The sequence below is a fragment of the Dunckerocampus dactyliophorus genome, chromosome 6, assembly GCF_027744805.1.
Source record: "Dunckerocampus dactyliophorus isolate RoL2022-P2 chromosome 6, RoL_Ddac_1.1, whole genome shotgun sequence".
In the NCBI taxonomy this organism is placed as follows: Eukaryota; Metazoa; Chordata; class Actinopteri; order Syngnathiformes; family Syngnathidae; genus Dunckerocampus; species Dunckerocampus dactyliophorus.
The window spans coordinates 10,509,430-10,530,417 of record NC_072824.1 but is presented as its reverse complement, the minus strand read 5'-3'; the positions used below and the strand labels follow the sequence as shown (position 1 = coordinate 10,530,417).

Sequence of the window (20,988 nt, the reverse complement as noted above, 5' to 3'; positions counted from 1 at the left end):
GCTTTGATAGATTAAACTCTCAGATTCGAAACCGCTTTCATCGGTTTGCTACATAACATCACTCACCAAGGTTGATGTGATTTTGTCCGACACAAAATAAAATACTCAGTCCATTAATACAAAATACATTCTTTAATTCATCACTGTACTTATGTAAAAAGCAAATCAATACGAATTATTCACATAAAACAATATTTAATTGGACACCATGTACATACCATTTACACAATGTGTGTTGTGGCTCCTTTAGCAATTGTCGTTTATGATGCACCTGCCAAGTACTGTATATAATCAGCCTTAAAACATCTACTGTATGGTTCAGTCCCATTTCATCCCTTCACTCACCTAGATTATTTGACGGTGCCATTTAGGCTTTATATCTTCTTATATGTACATGATATACACTGTTTCTTAAATACATTATCATCGACTCCACTGTATTTACAATATAAGAGCTTATCTATGTTATAAATGGTTACAAAATGACAAGAAAAAGGATGTGATAAAAAATGGGGACTACTGCTTGTGAAAATAGACATTTCTGCACAGGCACTTCATGAAAAACAAACTTAATGCAGTCAGACACAAGATTATGATCTCCTGTATTTACTTTGTTGACATTTAAAGCGACAGGGCAAGCTAAAATGCTCAAATGCTATAATGACAAATGAAATCAGTCAGAAACACTACAACACAGCAATTTTATCCAAATGGAGACAGAGGACAGCGAAAAAACAGAGATTGTGGGATATAATACTGCAGCAGTGTCCAGAGGCCTCACCTATAAAGCTTGCGTACGCACAAAATGCGGCGGAAAAGTTGCATAAGCGGTTTCCACACAAAGTATGTCACCTATAAAAACACAACCGGGCGTGAGTACGCACTTTTTAGAGACATGGCAAAAATGCGACACACATTTCAAGCGGTGCCGTGAAATCATACGTTAGAAATAAACATGCAGTGGAAGCCAATAAAAATGTATCCATCATTGCATTAAAATATCACGCCGTTTTTTTACTGAAAACATTTGTGGAAAGTGTTGTTATTTTACATGACACTGATGGATATCATTTGTCATTTATCGTAAACACCATTACGAACAAGTGTATAGTATTCGGACTAAAAGACATATGAAAAACACAACGCAGTTCTTGAATACTTAATCATTTTATTTTATAATCATGATATTATTATGTGTTCGATTAATATTAATTATAACAAACATCAGGTTTTCAATTAAATAATTGTATAGGGTTTAATTTTACAAGACACCGAGCTAATAGTCCTCAGTGGTCCATTTGTTTCTTTTCTTTGGACAATTTATCCAAAAATAAGGCAGTTTTTCGTTGCATATGTCAAGTTTGTCATCTGTAGCAACATTTATTTACCATGCACAGCCTTTATTAGTGTGGATAGTGTCAGGACCGTGTGTGTAAACTTACTCTTTTCTTTTTCTACAAATGATGGGGTTTTCTTTTGTTGCGCTTTGAAATAACACACAACATTAGTTCCATATAAAATAACTAAAATATACCTAATAGTTTGATGGTGTTACTGTCATCATTAAGTTAAATAGTTAATTATTTTTCAACATAACTTCATCCCCGTTTTGAGTCTTTGCGTCCACCTTAAAATTTTTGCTAAAATGTAGTGTCAATTAAAGGGGACCTATTATGCTTTTCCTCTTTTCTGACCTTTAAATGTTTTTACAATGTTGTATTGTCGTGTTAAACAATGCTAACGTGTCGGATAATGAGGTTTGCGCATTTGGAAGTGAGCCCTGAAAGCAGTTTTGGATGGCTCTGCATGCTGTGTTTTACAGAGGTTTTTTTTAACACCGAGTTCCACTGACGTCAACGCAACCTGGACTTCCTTATATGGGCATGCCCAGTTACACGCTGTAGGCCTGCCCCTCCCCGTGCTCCGCTCTGTTGTCAAAGATTTCACCGTGTTAGCACACTGAGCAATGGCTCCCAGGAAATGTTTGTTTGGTTTGCGGGAAAGCTAGTTTTGTTTAGCTTTCCTAAAGAGGCAAGCATTAGGCAGAAGTGGTTGGAGTTGCTGATTCCCAGTCAGAAAGAGAAAAATGTGCTCATCTGTCAACAGCACTTCACACGGGACTGTCTTGTGAACGTGGGCCAATACGAAGCTGGACTATCCGCCAAACTCTTGCTGACCTCCAACTCCTTTCCAACGTTACTTGGTCATGTTGAAGAGTCAGTAGAGCAAGCTGTAAGTAACAATTTATTAGTGTTTTAACTGTGTGTATTTTGTGTAAGTAATTGGACAAAAAACATATGGCTGTATGTTAAAAGCGGATATCTTAAAAAGATAAATCGTTGTTTACTATTAACTCCTGTACCGGCAAAATTAAAAAGTGGGGTTCGGCATCTGTCCAGAAGTCCTCGGGAGCACGTGGGAGTGTGACCAATCACAGTGGAATGGGCTTGGCGGGAGGCGTATCTGGAGGAGGGCCTGGGGTGGAGTAAATTACACAGACCGTTTCTGCTGGAAAATGTCTTAACTGGCACTACTGGCCGCGGACGTGCTGTCACTCAATCTTTTATTTGTTATGCCACTGCCGTGTCTTCCAAATCTGATACTTTTTCCAGTATTTCCACCTCCATTCCCATTCCCCTTCTTCATCCTCGTCGTTTTTTTTAAATATGGACGCCACATTCATGAGTTACTTTGCAATGACCTTCTATGGTGAAGTGGAGGTGTGGAAAGGGCGTAACGTGAGGTGGAGTTCCTCAAGGTGGAATCTATCAACCACAAATTGGGTGAATGCGTGCGTACGGCACTTTTTATAGGTCTGAATATTTTTGTCCGTATGCACATTTTGGGTTTCTGGCGCACGCAGACTTTTAGTCAGATTTCCATGCACATTTTTATAGATGAGGGCCCAGAGCTGAGGGACAGCAACAGGCTAAGCTAATGATGGCGTGTGTTTATTTTAGTCAAAGAACTCATACGTATAATTTTCATTCCTGGATTCACCGTTGTTCTTGTTGACATTATTAAATTTCTTTCACACACAACAGCATTAGTTTAGTATGCATTGCATAGTGCATGAAAATTTACATGGAAAAACCTCTCACACGGCATTCAAAAGCAAATGAATTTTGCAGCATCATGAGGAATGTACTGGACGGTCGTAATCGTAATTAAAATAATAATGTGGCTTCTCTGTGAATGTCTTAAAGCTTGAAGAAAGACATCTGTGGTCTCTCACAGCCTGGACTCAGTCCACAGCAGCACAAGCTGGCATAGAGGTGAATTAAGGCACCACACAGTCCCTTCTGTCTGTCTACTGTATATGCCATTTCTTTCAGTAAAAATAAAAATAAAATAAAAGTTCCGTAGCAGATGGAGCGAGAGGCTAGCTTCCTGCGTCTTCAGATCTTCTGGCACATGTGGAGTCTGGACTTGGATGAGGAGGTGGTATCTTTCCACACCTTGCAAGAGAGGCCCTTGGCACAGTCGCAGCGCTGGAAGATCTCCAAGTTGTGAGAGCCTTTCTTTCTCTGCTTGGTGCACACCTCGCCCATTCGCAAGACCGGCTTGCAGATTTTGGTCCAGAAGTGACGGGCGCAGCAATAGCCCTCGGAGCAGTCAGAGGTACGCAAGCAGGAGTCACCCTCATGGCCTGTGACAGGAAGTACGAGATGAAGTAGGCTGGAGTTAAACATTTTAAGGAGTAATTTACGGGTCATTCTGGTACAATATTAACCAATGTACCTTGTAGGCCTTATTATTGGACTTTATTACTGGACTCCAAGGTAACTTTTTGTACTTGTTCCAGGTCCAAAAACGTTCAAGTATGTTCCAAAGATGGCAATGGCATCTTCTTGGTCAGAAAACAATAAAGCACGGTGCCAATTTACACATTTTCTAGCAGACCTTTGACTCCCAAGGAGTTAAAAAATTGTTTGTTTGTTATTTGTACCTGCTTTTCCAAGAACAAAAAAGTACAGGTATGTTCCCAAGATGTAAAAGTACAAATGCACAACCTTTTGAGGGCAGAACTCCTGCCACAATCCAACGGATCGCTAAAGATGCAATGATGCAACAATGCATGAGCGTATGAGTGAGATCGTGTAGTTCCTGGGTCATGGACCATTGTTGTTTGAGCTGTCTTGTCTTTAAGGGTACTTGGGCACGAAGGTGGTACCCTCAAAGGATCTGCTTTGGCACCCTTGACCTTAACATTACAAGACACAAATTGTGAACATACCTTTACCTTTTTGGTCTTTGGAAAGTATAAATCATTTTTGACTCCTTGGGAATCGAGATTTTGCTAGAAATTGTCTAGATTGGCACCATGTTTTATTTTATCTTTCTGTGTCAATGTATCCCTAAAGATGCTATGATGCACATTTATTGTTTAGACTGTCCGGTGTCGGACAAATGTCAACTGTATGGGCAACATCATCTAGGTCTTGATTTGGTCTGCAGACAGTGGCACACTCAGGAAAAAAACGGGCATTTGAGCATGGAGGTGATACCCTCAAAAGTTCTGCTTTTTCACACTCCACACTTGATCGTAACTTCTTTGGAATATACCTGCACCTTTTTGGTCCTGGAAAAGAAAGTACAGACCATTTTCGAGTTGTGATTCTGCTGGAAAATGTCTTAACTGGCACTACATAAAATTGCACCCTTTCAGGCAAAAGATCTAGTGACATGCGATTTATTAGCTAGTTTTCTGACAAGCTTGCATTCTGTGGTGTCGCGCAGTGTTTTGTGTCTGCGTTTTAATGACCGTCACTAAGTGCAGAAACAACGCTGGGGGTTGTGGTTTGTTCACGGCAACCTATACTTTGGCTTCACGTAGTTTTAAATATGAGGAGTGAGGCAGTTGTCAGCATAGCTTGTGGCTTTGCTTGGAGACATCTAGTGCTCCAGTTATCTCTGACTTTCTGTCACAGGGAATTTGCTCCAGCAGTGTGAGTTGCAATTTAAAACGTCTAGAATCGTACAGCGCGTGTCCATTTTAAACAAGCTGACACGCAATATGTGAAAGGCGGTCCTGTGGTTACGTTTAAAGATGAAGTCGTACCTTTGAGAGAATGCTTGGCATGTGTTCTCCCACTCTTCCTCCAGCTGTGGTCTTTAGCAGAGAGCTTGTTGTGTTCATCCAAGGCGGAGATATGAGGCGAGATCACACTCTCAGACATAGCCACACAAATATCTAGTAAAGAAAGAGCATTAGCAGAAGTTAAAAAAGATACTCAAACCTTTACTTTTTTTAAAAAGTTTCTGAGACATACAGTTATTGCAGCGATTGCCGGGACAGCACATGGCGTCTCGATGGCACCGCTTCTTCCTCCTGCGGCATGCCAGGCAGCGAGAGGGTGTCTGCTGAGGACTGTGGCAATAACTTCCCACACTGCACTCCTTGTCATTGCTGCATGGATAGACCTGCTGACGAAAGACACGCATTCACGTCATTCAGACTGTATTAATTCTTGTGCAAACTCCATCATGAACAGCGACAGTTAGTTTCGACACAACTTTTGACCAAAGTTGACCGTGAATAACAAGCTACGACCATCCGCCTAAATCCATTAGAGATGGTCATGATCATGGTATTACGACTTGAACAGTGTAGTGGCTCACCAGGTGACTCTCATGTACCTTCAGCCGACTAGGTATAGAAAATTGATGGCTGTATGGATTGTTTTCAATGAGCACTCTAGAGAACAAGCCAGTCATTGCAGCGACAGATGGTTTGTTGAGTTGCCTTCTCAACAATCTCCAAAGCCACAATGTTGTCATATCCTAAAACCAAGCAAACATTGTCTGTGTGACACATCCTGCCAAAAACAGTCTGTGTTTGCCACTTTGTGTCTTGGAGTTGTAGTGCCTAAAAGCTTTGCACATCGCACAGACTCAATGGTCCAATACCAAATAGGGTAATACTAGATGGAACCCTTGTATCACCAGTGGGACGTGTACCACAGTATGAGAATCTATGTTCTCGACCGTTGGTCCCCAACCTTCATCCATCGGTATGTTAAAAGTGTGGTTTGATGTGTGTGACGTGGTGTGTCGGTGACAGGAGCGGCATGTTTTTAACCAAATTCAGAGAAGAATGGCAACAACGTCGTCAATGCCATTGTGGCAACGTTAGTTCCAAGGGATGTAAATCTCTTTGTGATAGACGATTTGATTTGAATCTAGATACACAGGCTACAATACGATTCAAAAACTATATATTTTAAAATCAGAATGATTCGATGCAGTGTGAAAACAATAGGATTCGATTCCATTCTATGGCTAATGTTTGTTGATATAGACATTAATCTTGCATTATAAAATAAAGATGCACATTATATGAAAGTGGCATTCTTACAGTATTTTGAAATGTGTAAAACAGTACATCATATCCCCAAGCATGCTGTAAGGCATTAGCAAAAATAAACATAACAGAATAACATGTCAAATGTATTTATTTTTAGACACATACCAAAAAAAAGACTTGCTGAATGAACATCTGTCAACTGATTGCTTCTCTCGCATTACTCGGTGTATGTCTCCACAACTGATTAATGTAAGGACTTATGGCTGCTACCGGCTCAGCCAAATCTCTCGTTTGTCAAACCAGACATCCAGTCGCATCGGTTTATCATTCATAACCCTAGCAGTTCCTTTTCACTTTTATCTGAAAAAACAAAAGACAAATGGTTTGGCTCATGAGAATGGACGCAACAAACAGGAAGGACATGTTCATGTGCGTCCAACCTTGACCCCGATGTGACGCCGGAGTATAAGATATTTTTTATATCTGTAGTATTTATGAAGCGGGCCTTGGTGGTTGGGGACCCCTGACCATTCAGAAGAGTTGGTCTCGGTATGGTTCCAAACGAAGGCGAGGTTCTGTTGTGCCATAAAAGCGGTCTGCTCCAACTGACCAATGAACCAGTCAACCACAGAATGTTGAAGAAACTACAGCTAATAAACTGGAAACCGGTGACCAACCAAACACGTCCTCGGTTTAGCATGAACGTGTGAACATGTTAAGTAACTTGTCTTGTAGCCTGCTGGATCGTTATGTATGTCATCAACAAAGGTCAGTTTTTCTTCATGTTGTGTATTAATGACTGACCATTAAGAGAAGAGACAGCTGTCACGTGGTTTGCTATGACCCAGTCACCGCATTAAGAGGGAAACTAACTACGTAAAGGTACCCTAAAAATGAGCTCAGCGTAAAAGCCTTTAGAGGAAGTGGCGTCTTGGTATAATTCCTTACACGTGTACGTGATGTTGGAACCGAGGCCAAAGGACTTTGACATGATGTGTATCACAAATCAAGTGAGAGGGGTTCATTTGGAGCAGCGCCAATCTCTGGATCAGGTCCAAGGTCAAGACGACGTTCCATTCCAGTCAAGCAGCTGTAACATCTTTATTCCGTTTGATGATGATCACTTTGATTTTTGGCTCTTTTGTATTGCATCGGATGGGTGTACTTGTCAGGACATTTGCGCAACACAGCAGCCATTCAAAAAAAATAAGCAGGATATGATGACTTTGGATTCTCTGACATTAGAACAACATGTTTGGACTGTCGCCACCTTTGACACTGACAGATCGGATACAGTGCGGTTCACCACAAGCTAACATAGACCAACAACAAACATGAAAGAATCTCCAAGTCATTATGTGCCACTTCAAATTGTCAACTTCCTTTAAAGAAAGAGGTACTCCTGGTCCATCACGCTGTGGCACTTAAAGTAAAAATCATTCCAAAGGTAAATGTACGCCACATGTTTCAATCCATCTCGCACAATACTAACACTTCAACGCGTTGGAAGTTGTTAGTCAAACACATGGAGGCAATGATTCGAGTGTGAGGAAATGAAAGGGGATATTAAATTGAGACTTCATCCATCACAGAGGCGATGACAGCTAGCCTAAATTATCAAAGATACTTGCAAAACATTTGTAGCATACCTTCCTCAAGCATCTGTAGGAAAATAGGATAGATTTGTGTTTAAACAAAGAGTGATTTAATGAAGCGATGCAACACAGCATGGGCAGCGTCAAGCTAGCTGTTTGCTAAGGTAGCTATTGTGTGGATTTTCAGGCTTCTTTATTGGTCTTTTTTAAAGAGTATTTGATGACAGCGCACGTTAATGGATTTCAGTTTCATACATGTAATTTTTTATTGGACAACCAAGAACAACAACACCAAAAAGTTACACTGATGATGGCTCTCGAGACAAATGACGAACCACGCTAACGAGCCAAAGGATTTACAAAGCGAAACCGCGTTCTTACTGGAAATTTGTCTGAAGTCAAATTTAGCATAAGCGAAAACAAAGCGAGGCTCAACCACATGTAAGGAATCCGACTTATTAAAACAACAACTGGCACCACACTTAGGAGAAATGTTCTGTGAGATTTTTGCTTTTCAACACAAGAGGCTGTTTACGCAAGCTAGCACACACAAGCTTTCCCAGCTATTACTTCTAAGATATGCTGACTTGATAGAGTTGACATATAAGGTCTGAAAATATAATATTTTGTATTTTTAAATACTGTTTTTCTTCTAGCACTTAGCTTGCTAACGCTAAAATGCTAGCTGCTAGATCTCTTTGTGATAGATGGATGGATGGATGGATGGATAGATGGATAGATGGATAGATGATTTTCATGAGTGGAATTCAAAGATCTAAAGATCTTTCTCTATGTACACAAAAGTATCTCTCAAGTATTGTTCTCAAATCTGTCTTAAGTCTGTGTTGGTGAATATTCATCAGAATTCCTCACCACCTCATCCACCTCACAGGTATGGCATATCGGGATGCTGATTCGAGAGGCTGGCCACAATAAAAGGCTACTACAAAACAGAATAATGGCACAGGTGTCTTAAAGATGGACAGAAAGTACAGTATTGTATAACAATAATATGTTCATCTTGTAACACTTAGCTAGCTCATGGTAACATGCTAACTGCTACCTCGCAGATCGATAGATAGACTCATCGCTAGGCAATGTTAATATCTTGTTTGATTTTTTAAAAAAATTGAAATTATTTCCTTTGGAAATAAGCTATTTGAGTCACAAATTTGCTGTATTACAATTTTTTTAAATAAATTGTTGTGTTATCTGATCCAAGGTGGTGAATACAGTGAAAGAAAAATGTGCTGCTATTTGAATATGAAGACAATTGGAGGCGAACACCTGCTAATACTTCATCGTAGCACATATCTTAATCTGTCTCTGTGGTCAGTCAGCAGGCTTGGATCCATTACACTGGCTTTGGTGGGTGTGCAAGAAAAATGGTGCCTCACCTCTTCCATCACAGCTCAAACTGCTGGCCAAGTCTTTGAAATATGCTGATGAGTCAAGCCTCCCATTCCCCCTCCCTCACTTCCTTCCAATGTGATTATCTGCCCTTATCTTGTCATATTTTTAAAAGCCTCATTCGCTACTTTCAAGGCAACTCAATTGGGATGCATCTCAGTCATCTGTCGCTCCCTTATTTTGCCTGGACACATAAAAGCGCATGCAGCCTTTAGATCCTGCACAGGAAGTGGCCCTGAGAGCTATTTACGCCATCTCGCCACATGCTGGCTGAGGCGATAAGGACGGAGACAGAGGCAGAGCAATGAGGGAAGCCCCCCGATTGGCCTCGACTCGTGCTGCACTCGTGCTGCGGGATCAGCAATCTCTCAAAGGGATTTACTGAACCCCTATTTACTAGCAAAACATCATTCCACTGTACAGCTCCATGGAACTTTGCTGGGAAAAACACTCATGTCAGTGGCATAGGGGGTGCAATGTCCCAAGTAAACTTGGATATACATATTTTAGAGTAGTCCGTGTACAGCTTATGTAATATTATAGATTCACTGTCAACACAGCCATTATTGTCCAAACAGCTAGCAACACTAGTGAGTATATCCAACAGTAAAAATGTCATTTTCAGTGGATGCTATACAAGCTGTACACTGACTACTTTTAAGTATATGCAAGTGTATTCTACAGTATTTTCCCTTGAGAGGATAATAATAAAATGCTTTCTGAAATGTGAGGGGTGTACTCACTTGTGTGACATACTATAAAATTGATTGGCCTATGAGGCACAAATGACGATTCTGCCTCGCAACAGGCGACCACACAAACGTGTGACGTGAGCCTTTAAACGTAGCTCGGGGTCCTTCATCAGTGGAAACACTGTCTACATATGAAGTCTAGACCCTTCAATGTCTTTAAGGTACACAGACATACTGACTTGTTAGGCACGAAACAGCAAATGGACAATGTCACATTTATGATGGTCTCTCTCATTAAGAGGAGCGCCCTACCGGCTCCAGGTTGGGGCCCTCCTGGCACCCAAGGGACCGGCAGACTGGAAAGACCGCAAGACAGGAGACTGACTGGTGGGCGCTAACAAGCTGCCACACCTCTCCTTGCCTTTCACAGCTCATTAGGATCATTTTAAGAGTCGTTTCTTTGGTGCGAGGGGGAAGGCGGAACCCTTGCGCATGATAGCGCAATGAATGAAATCAAGGTAAAACTCAATGGCTGATGTTCTCTCTTCAAGGTGAATACTCCAAGGAAGGCATCCCGTTTGTGCCACCCACAAAAGCAAAGGCTTGAGGTCAAGGTTTGTTTTGTTTTGTAACCTTTTATAGAGCGAGACTAAAGTTCACAAGTTCTCTAACGCTGGCCAAGAACTGACATGATCGATTTGGCTTCAGCCACTACATCAAATTAAAGCACAAACTTAGTATACAATCTGACATACGGTATATTTGACAATAAATGCTACATGATGCATTTTTTTCTGCCATAATTGACTTTGGATTCCTTTTAATTGACAATGTGTTTCTTGGCACCATCTAATTCTTCATCATCACGGTTTTAAGATGAATTATTGGCATTCTCGCTTACATCCTGAACTCTCCAAAGTTTAGGGATGGGTACCGAAACTCGCTAGCATTTAGCAGAGCCAGCCCTACCCATAAAGGCACCCTAGGTGAGATTTTATATGGAGCCCCCCTTCATCGACGATTTACATACGCTTACAAAAGAAAAGTAAATGGCATTGTTGTTATCATTGTTTTTGATTTGTAGATAATGTGTCAAACAAATTCCATGGTTAACAACTTACAAATAAATACAGAAAAAAATGTGAATACAATATAAATACCATTACAACAAAATAAAAATCCTGTAAAGAAGGGAATATATATTAATAGTAATACTGTATATTATAAACACAACAATCAACATCAAAAAATGTAAATAACCACACAGTTTGGAAACAATAACTATATATAAACTATGCTTACACTGTGCAATAACTATATACAAAAACTAAATAAAATAAGTACTATAAGTACTAATAATTTTTGATAGCGCAGCAAACCCCTGGTGTTCTCTCAATGAGCTTCATGAGGTAGTCACCTGAAATGGTTTTCACTTCACAGGTGTGCCTTGTAAGGTTTACGTAGTGGAAGTTCTTGCCTTGTTAATGGGTTTGGGACCATTCAGTTGTGTTGTGTGTGTCCAAACATGTTGTGTGGCCTTTACTGTACATTTTTTACATGTTTTGCATGCATGACCTAAGTATGATGCTTTTAACTGCTGATCCGTCCAAATTGAAACAAAAACTCAAAATTATTAGTTAAAATAACGACAGCAGTTGTAGCTGCTACTACTAATCATTTACGTTATGAAGTTATGTGAAGTTATGTAAAGAGATTTGATTTCAGATCGATGTAGATTAGCCTTATGTTTTCACTGAAAGAACTACAGTTCCTGGAGTATGGGTACCAGGAAGTAGTGAATTTACAAAATAGACTGGACTATCACGTTTTGAAAGAATTCATATGCAGCGATCGTGTTTTGTTCTGACAAATCTTAAGTAACTTTAATCAAATGTAGAATTACTACAACTTCTGCTTGGACATGAATCTTGGATATTAATACAGCGGCAGTTGTTGAACTTTGATTAAAAAAACAACACACGTCGCGAGCAAACGACACTGAAACACAGAGTGTAGGTTGGCTTGCAAGGTTTATAGTGGGCGTAAAGCACTTAATGTGCGGTTCCAATCCTGCCTTGTGCATTGCCACTTCCATATTAAGTGCATTCACAGTAGTGATGCCATAGTTCACAGTCTGAAAAACTTCTGGCTCCCCTATTCCCTCAAGACAGCTTTTCTCTAAACAAGAAATGTTGTCACTTTTTAATCTGGCAAGATCTCGTGACACCCATATAAAATACCGATATCCAACTATATACAAAACGAGGAGACTTATTTGTTATCAAATTGAGCATTGTTTTATATTTGACTCAATGTGGACATTTCCATTTTAAGAGTTTATAATAACTACTTTTGATATTAATATAATTACATTGAATATTATTTTTTTTCCCAATTTTTAGCACCCCCTGGAGGCCACAGTGCCCTTAGTATCTGCATATATTGCCTAATGGGCTGGTTGACTCAAACATGAAGACACCAGTGCCGACATAAACGGTAGTGAATAGACCAAAAGTAGATATTGGCGCCTCATTTTGGTGTGAAATTATTAGTTAGTGGCACTGAAATGAAGCAAAAATTAGGAATAGTCAACTGTCCTGACAGTTTTATGCTTGGTTTTTCACTTGCACAGTGACAGTGAGCATCTAGCTGAAATGCTCAGGCCGAAATGCTTGAAAGTTTGGTTGTAATTAATTTTGAAGATGCAACAAGTGCTTGAAGGTGATGATACAAGTAACATCGTGTAAGTAACTTCATTTTGCCCAATTAATACACAACTTGCATGTAGGATGAAATAACAAACACTGCTGTAGTCTGACATTGCCACAATTGTGTATCAACTATAATGATGATAGTTGATACATGAAGCACATCTGCAACACCAATTACTTTTGCTTTGTTGTTTTGTTTGCATTATTTGTACACATGTATAATAGTTACGAATGTGTGTTAAGTAGCGATTTGTACATTTCAGCTGTCCACAACACAGCCTCCGACATGTTTGATGGCGCTGCAAAGTGCTGAGAGCAGCTTGTCATAGCCAGAAATGATTTTAAAAAGCTGCTCTTTCACTTCTTGGTCAAGTGAGTAGAACATGAAAACCTCACACAAGCCTGCCAGACCTCAAATTTGAACGCTTGCTTGCCCCTCGGCCGCCGTGATAATATGGAGAGTGCTTTGCTTTTTAGACCACCAGTCTGCCACCAGTAAAAATGAGGCATGTCCAAGTGTGGATGGCTTATAATGGCATTTATGGCAGCAGTTACGTACACACACACACACATACACACACACACACATACTGTGTGTGAGTGTTTTTGCTACCAGGAGGTTTTTCACAGTTGTAAACTTGCAGCCGCAGCTTGGCCTGGGCCAAATCATGTGGCTTAACATGACTGGCCCTCAGCGTCCCATAACACTGAGGGCCATTTATGAGCGGAATAAATCAAAAACAGGTAAAAATGTCCACTTCTCTCACCTGCTGTATGCACTGTTGCCTTTTATTTAACATGTCTTGAAAGCTTCCATCAATTGTCTTATCCTTTGCATGCTCATAGAGAGGCTTGAGAATAAACCGAGCCTGCTCTTTTTTGTTAAACACTTCGCATTTGATTGTATTGTACATGTTTTTCTACTGAATCCCCACAGGAGGGCAGTATTTCTAGAAAGTAGGCAGGCATACACTAGGACCACCCTTTACAAGGTGAAGTCCTTGATGGTCACCTTTATAAATACTGTAGAACTTCTTTTTTAACCACTTTGCTTTTTTTGTCATTTTCCACAGATCACCACAATGAGAGGATTAAGAATTTTGTATGGTTTTTAAGCTGCTCTTTTATCCATTTAATACAGCGTGGTCCTATGATACAAGTACTAGCACTTTATGATAATGCTAATGTGCAGGTGCAGTACATGTTTCAATTTCAACAAATTCAAATATTTGACCTTACCAAATGGCTATTATAGTCATACATAAAGATAAAAGAAGCAATATGCTATTCAAAACTCCTCTGCATGACAGGAGTCTTCTGCTGTTTTTAAGGACCTACTGCCAAAACATTATTCAACGATCCTCTACATAGCAGGACTGCTCTTTTTACGTACCTAATGCAAAAACGCCAGTCAAAGATCCTCCATATGACAGGAGTGCCAGGGTTTTCGCTACATGCAATTGATCGCGGGCACCACAATGCCATAATACAAGCCGCCACATTTTGAAAATAATTTTTTTTCGCACGTGAAAACAATGTTAACTCATTCAATACCAAAGACGTATTCATACGTCTTTTACGTTTTTTGTGCGAGAGTCAAAAAGAGCTGATGACGCAACTGTACACTAAAAGATGTCACTTTTCGAGCATATTTAAGCCATTAAAAACAGCCACAAGGTGGCAGAAGTGCATTTGATAAGAACTCGGCATGGATGTTTTGTATGTAAAAACATGCTTGACAGATAGGAGGAAGTGGAAGAACATGGAGGAGTGTAGCGTGCAGAAGGTTACGCATTGTAGGGAAAAACACACTTTGGCTGCATTGTCATTTGCATAATCCTTTTAATTTCTCATATAAATTTATGTACACAACTATTGAGGAATTATGTGTAATTATTGCCATATTGGTTTGAATTGTGAATTACTGAATGATATCAACTATTTTGATGACCTGTAAATTTTAAAACTGTGAATGTGACATACCACTCATTAGTATGTAGTATAGTAGTTTCAAAGTTTATTGGCTAGATTTTATATATATGTTATGTTTTATCGCAAAAGGTAGATCACAGCTGAAAAAGTGTGTGCACCCCTGATATACATGTACAATGTACATAAATACTCATATTTATAAATATATTAAATGTATATATTCTCAACGTTTTTAGTAGGAGGTAGCTTTTTGGGTCATGGTCATATTAAAAGTAGCTCGAAGGCTGAAAAGTGTGAGCACCCCTGTGCTATATAGATACATGCAAAGCCTATTATTTACACATTGACCACAATTCGTTTGAAATCAAATATCAAAGCAAATATCAATATCAATTATCATAAAAACGTTTCACTGCGTTTTATTTTGAAAAAACATGCACCGGAATCGCCTGTCTGCCCTGTTGGTATTTGACAACTAAGGAGAGGAAGAAAAGACAGGCAGAAAGGTATTTAAAGTTAATTCATGCATTTCTTGTTCAAGCCTGTGAAAATGACCTTAATGTCGACATTATTACTGACAGTAAATTTAAATATTTTAAAAAAATTGCTGCCACAGGACAGAGCAGTGGCACGACACAGTGGCGGCAGACCGCCTCCAAAGGCAGCCAACCACCACAGCTTCAAAAACCATGAGTGCCATTTTTCAGTACCTACTACAAACATTAGTCCAATGATTCTCAATATGGCAGGTCTGCTGTTTTTAAGGACCTACTGCAAAAACGCTAGTCAAAGATCCTCTATATTGCAAGTCTGCTTAAGTAACTACTGCAAAAACACTAGTCAAAGATCCTCTACATATGGCAGGTCTGCTGTTTTTAAAGGAAAACTGCACTGTTTTTGGAATTTTGCCCATCATCCACAATACTTATGTGAGACATGAACACGTCTTTCTCTTTTCTGTGCGTTGTAAAGAAATAAAACAGCTAAAAAGTCTTAACTAAGAATGCAAGTAATGAGAAACACTTATTCCACCTATAAAGCCCTCTGAAATACACTCCAAAAAGTGCCAACAACGCTTCATTTACATATAATGTGACGTGCATATTAACCAAGCTACAGCGACGTTGTTATTATTACAGTATTGTTACGCAGATATAACTAAGTTACAGCCGCATTGACACCTTGCCACAGCACACCGGCTAGCTGCTAGCCGGCTAGCGACTAGCTTCACCCCACACTAACCCGCAGAGCGTCAGTGCCGCGCTCACAAGCCTCAGCCCACTACCAAAAAGGTAAGGCTACATATTACTGCTGCTGTGTTTTTGTTTTTGAGTTTAGAAAAGTTAATGCTAGGTGTAAGCGTTCGTTTCTATGTTGCTATGTGAAATCTATGTGCCCAAAATACAGCAAAATACCGTACATATTACATGTTATCGTGAATGTACCTGTTACTACATGGTCACAGCATGTACATAAAACCATAAAACCTTGTTGGAGGTGTTTTAATAGCGGTCTTGAAGTGTTCCATTATGTGCAGTAATGAGCGGCCTCTTTTTGTCTGTTTTTACATCTTTAAAATGCACAGAAAAGAGAAAGACATAGAGTATGTGTTCATGTATCACATAAGGATTGTGGAGGATGGGCAAAATTCCCAAAAAGTGCAGTTTTCCTTTCAGTACCTACTGCAAAAATGCTAGTCAAAGATCCTCTATTTGACAAGAGTGGGCTGCTGTTTTTGAAATCTGTTGCAAAAATGTTAATCATTCCCAAATTTGGGAGTGAACTTGCGTGCCGCCAGTTGAACTACTCAGCATGAAACACGACGCAAATTCAACTCAATCTCCACTGTAATTTATTTGACGTGTTTTGGGAAGATGAAGCACAGTTTTTGTCATGTTCCCCTCCTCTTTTTCCCCATAATTTACTGACTAGCATCCTCCTTTTGGGGAAGTACAGTATGTCACTCAAGGGTTGAAACAGCATGGATTGATAACTGCAAGTATGGATTAGGCTGTGGGTAAAATGATCTGCCCATGTCACAATCCCATAATCCCAGCTGGGATCATTTGAATGACGTTAAAAAGGCCAGACAAGTAAGAACAGGAGTGTGGGGGCCCTTGGTGTTAACTTTTTCTCACATTTCTGCTGCCATTAATGATTTACTGTGGAAGTGCACACAGTGGCGTCACGTCTGAAAGGCAATTAGGCTTTATGAGGAAGGGAGCCAGGGGGTAACCATGCACAGAAAAAGGTACAGTAGCCCCTTTTAACATTAAACTTTAAATTTGTTTCACCACTTTCCCATAGGGATTCATGGGAATACATGCATAGGAATAAACTGGTGAGTGGCAAAATTGCAGGTTAGTTTACAACAGAGGTGTCCAAAGTCCGGCACGGATGCCATTTGCGGCCACAGCTTGTTTTTATTGGCCTACGGCATTTAAAAAAAATTTATTATTTAAACACAATTCACATCAGAACACTACAAAGAGGCCTTAGGATCACACTGAAAAGTAAAAAAAAAAAAAAGATTGAGAGAAAAACATTGTCATGTTCTGGTTATATTGCCTCACAGTGCACTACTTGGCTGCAACAATCACAGACGCTGTTAAATCCGTCTCAACTAGTTTGCTGCTATCTAAAGAAGCACTACATGATAAACCTATGGGAAATTGCACCACGCACATCCCCCCTCCAGCACAACAACTCCTCCATGCACCATTGTTATTTCGTCTCAATCCAGACACTGCCATAGAAACAGGAGTTCAGAACATTCTGAGATTCTCCCATTACTTTAAAAATCGATTTTTAAAAGATAAGAGCCAATTAAGTGCGATGAAAAAAAACACATTTTAACATAATCTGGGTTAAAACAGCCATATTTTATGTAAACTATGTTGCATATTTAGTTTCTATTCAGTTTCTACTCTGTTCCATTTAACGCCCATGTTTTTGTCACGGAAAAAAAGAACTTGATTCATAAATGATATTTTTAAAAACAAAATAATTGTCATTATGAGAATTTTTTACTAAATTCCTGAAATATGTAGGCTAATTTCTGTTTTCTGCCCCCTTCTGCAACCTTACTCACTTTCTCCACCATCAACCAGTACTGACGTTCATATTTTGGTCCAGGGTTGGTCTTTAACCCGCAGTTTTTCAGTCTTTACGCTAAGTCTATAAAGTCTGACCTACAACATGCTGCAGTCTTTACCTTCAAAGTATGACAACAATATGCTGTTTCAGTGTGTTCACAAAATAAGGTACACTCAATCAAATGAGATCCAATACAAAAGTCGCATCAAAAATGTCCACCTTTATTACAGTTAATGCAAGTCAGAGATGTGATTTAACAATAATGTTTATTCATGTGCTTGTACTTTGTATACTAATGAGGTGTAGTTTGTCTCCTGGTATGATTCAGTGCAGTTCTAAGCAGTAATAAGCATATCAAATTCTTTTGAAAACAAATGTTAAATAAAGGACATTACCTTTGCAAAAATCTGAATATTGGACCCAACTCTTGTACTGCAGGTTAAGGATTAGTTAATAAATCTATAAATCTGCCATAATGGGTTCATTACCTGTGCAAAGATGCTGTGCTTCTTGCCGGTGCTTGCGTGCGCGGTGGCAGAGCGGTTGGAGGCAGCTGCAGTGGGCACCTCTTCCTCCTCCGCTGCAAGTAGAACCGACTTGATAGAGTTAAGCTTAGGACGCCCCTCCGGTACTTGGCACGTCCCCGTCCTTACGGCGGTGGCGAGGAGCAGCAACAGCCAGCATTTATTCCAAGTGGAGACCAGCATCCTTTTGAAATAAAAAGCCACAATTGGAAGGGGAAAAAAAGTTGGGAAAGTGTGCAAGCTTTGCGCCGATGATTGCGCTTGTTCTCCCGCAAGATCACGCAGTAAGCAAAAACGTGACCGTAAGTGTATTTTTTCTGTAAAAGAGCAGGATAGTTTAAAAAATGAGGAATCGCTAATGAAGTTCCACTCCGCCTGCGTGTGTGAGTGCTGACTGACTGAGTGAGCGACCACATCTTCTCTTTATAGCATCCTAAAAGAACACTCTTCCTCCGCCCCCATTCACAAAACACTGACACAAAAAGGACTGAAAGTGATCTCTGTCTATGTAGTCTATGCTGTCTGGAGTCCGGCTGGCACCAGGAGCCCCTTTGGGAACAAACTATAAAAAATTATACACTGTGTACTTTAACTGGGCCCTTGACCCTCACCACGCATTTTTTTTACTGCAGCACAGGAAATGGAACATCAGGGTTAAGTTGCTCTAAAAGCGCTTTGTATGAGGGGCGTTTTATTCCCCCTTTAATTAACTGCAAGTTAAGTGGACTTTTGGAGAGTCACCGTGTTGTAAAGTTGAATAGAAAATGCAGAACGCTTGTGTGCCGTTGCTGCAGTGTGACCATCTTGCACCTTCTGTTAGGTCGTTCTAACATGCAATGTGATGTATGGAATACATAGAATGGCCATATAGGTCTCTCTGGAGAACTGGGCATAAGATTAGGCACAGCTGATCAGATCAAATAAAAAAATGTATAATGTCGCACAAAACAGTTGAAAATGCTGTTGTGTGTGTGAGACGTTAGCCCGAGACTACAGTTCAGCCAGGATCAAAGGACTGTGTATGTTTTGTTTTTTCTTTGGCTTTTTTTTGTGAGACTTCAGAAGAAATATATACAAGTTACCTCATTTGTTATTAAATACAAAGGGAGAGTTTTGTTTTTTTACAGTGGTTTTCACACATGCATGAAAATTAAACATGGTAAAAAAAAAAAAAAGAGACTTTGACACAAATTACCTTTGCATTTTTCAGAGTTTGCCCAAAAATCTCGGGAAAAATACAGTCAAACCTCGGTTTTTGTACCTCACGTTTTTTGCCCAAAATGTTTGCCTCTTTGTTTGCCCAAAATTTTGCCTCTGTTTTCATACATTGTTCAGTTATTGCACAATATTACGCAAAACAAACTACTCCTTTTGCCGTGTGCTGTATCGTTCCGTAAAATTGAGTGCCCAAACAAAGCACCCTACGCGTTGCTGACTCATTGTCTGTGTGTGACTGCTAAATAACCCGCCATTGGGCGAAAAGAAGTTGCGAGTGCTAGCAATTTGATTAGGAAGGTGAGAAACACTAGTGAATTAGATCTCGCCAGAATGTATGGAAAGTCCGCATTAACAATAAGTGCCATCCATTCGTCATTTATAATTTTTTCACTTTTTTTTTTTGCATGTAAAACTATAATTATTCTCTATAAAATGTATTTTTGTTAATATTTTTGGCAATCTGGAACATATTCATTGGATTGACATTAGTTCCTATGGGAAAAATTGCCTTTGTGTTTGTATGTTTCTGTTTTTGTCGAACTTTGAGGAACAAATTAATAGCAGAAATCTTTCAAAAGAAAGGTTCTCCCAACACACAAGACCTCAGTTCAGCGAGCATTAAGGGAGATTAAGTTGGTGCATGGGTTTTCCTTTGTGTTTGGCTTTTTAAAATGACATCAGAGAAGGAAAAAACAGGTCATTCCTGCGGCAACTTTAAGGTGGACTAGTTAGTTGTGTTTATGTATTGCAGTGGTTAACTTTTTGTTATCCCACTTGTATGACTGTCAGGTGACTAGATAGCAACTGTGACACAACTTTGTTTTAATTAGACCCTTCTTACCTTTTAATTAATAAAAGACGGTTATATTATTTGAACATGCTAATATTGTGAGGTTGTATGATTCAGAAATGTAACAAAAAATGTACTAAACTTCAATACGCTATTTAAATTAAGTTATATTTACACTTGTGTGATGTTAGAACGATAATGCAATTACATAGGATGGGAATTACAATGGGGAAAGTTTGACTCTGGAACAGATTATTTATTCAATATTTTCAGGGCCGCACAGTGGACGAGTGGTTAGCATGATGGCCATGGGAAGGCCTGGGTTCGACTCTACGCTTGGGCATCTTTGTGTGGAGTTTGCATGTTCTCCCTGTGCATGCGTGGGTTTTCTCCAGGCACTCCCGTTTCCCCCCACATTCCAAAAACATGCATGTTAGGTTCATTAGCGACTCTAAATTGTCCATAAATATGAATGTGAGTGTGGATGGTTGTTTGTCTACATGTGCCTCGTGATTGGCTGGCGAACAGTCCAGAGTGTACCACGCCTCTCGCCTGAAGTCAGCTGGGTATACCAGCATAGTCCCGTGACCCTAATTAGGATAAGCGGCATGGAAAATGGATGGATGGATATTTTTCATATTTTATTATTGTTTTTTTCATAAGTGGTCTTTAGGAAAGGTATACCTAATGTTGTGTCCAGTACATGTATATTA

General features: G+C 39.7%; 1 protein-coding gene across 2 annotated transcripts; it reads right to left on the bottom strand.

The window, feature by feature from the left end:
* Nucleotides 1-136: 136 nt before the first annotated feature.
* Nucleotides 137-18,728, bottom strand: dkk2 (dickkopf WNT signaling pathway inhibitor 2). 2 transcript variants are annotated; one of them, XM_054779068.1, is made up of 4 exons: nucleotides 18,232-18,728; nucleotides 5,274-5,424; nucleotides 5,063-5,194; nucleotides 137-3,649 (listed from the first exon to the last, which is right to left on the bottom strand). In XM_054779068.1, exons 1-4 carry the CDS (start codon nucleotides 18,448-18,450, stop codon nucleotides 3,399-3,401), a joined length of 753 nt encoding a protein of 250 aa, XP_054635043.1. In that variant the 5' UTR covers nucleotides 18,451-18,728; the 3' UTR covers nucleotides 137-3,398. The 2 variants fall into 2 exon arrangements, with proteins under 2 accessions (XP_054635043.1, XP_054635042.1); XM_054779067.1 differs by having other exon boundaries at nucleotides 5,274-5,427; nucleotides 18,232-18,717.
* Between the last annotated feature and the right edge of the window lie 2,260 nt (nucleotides 18,729-20,988).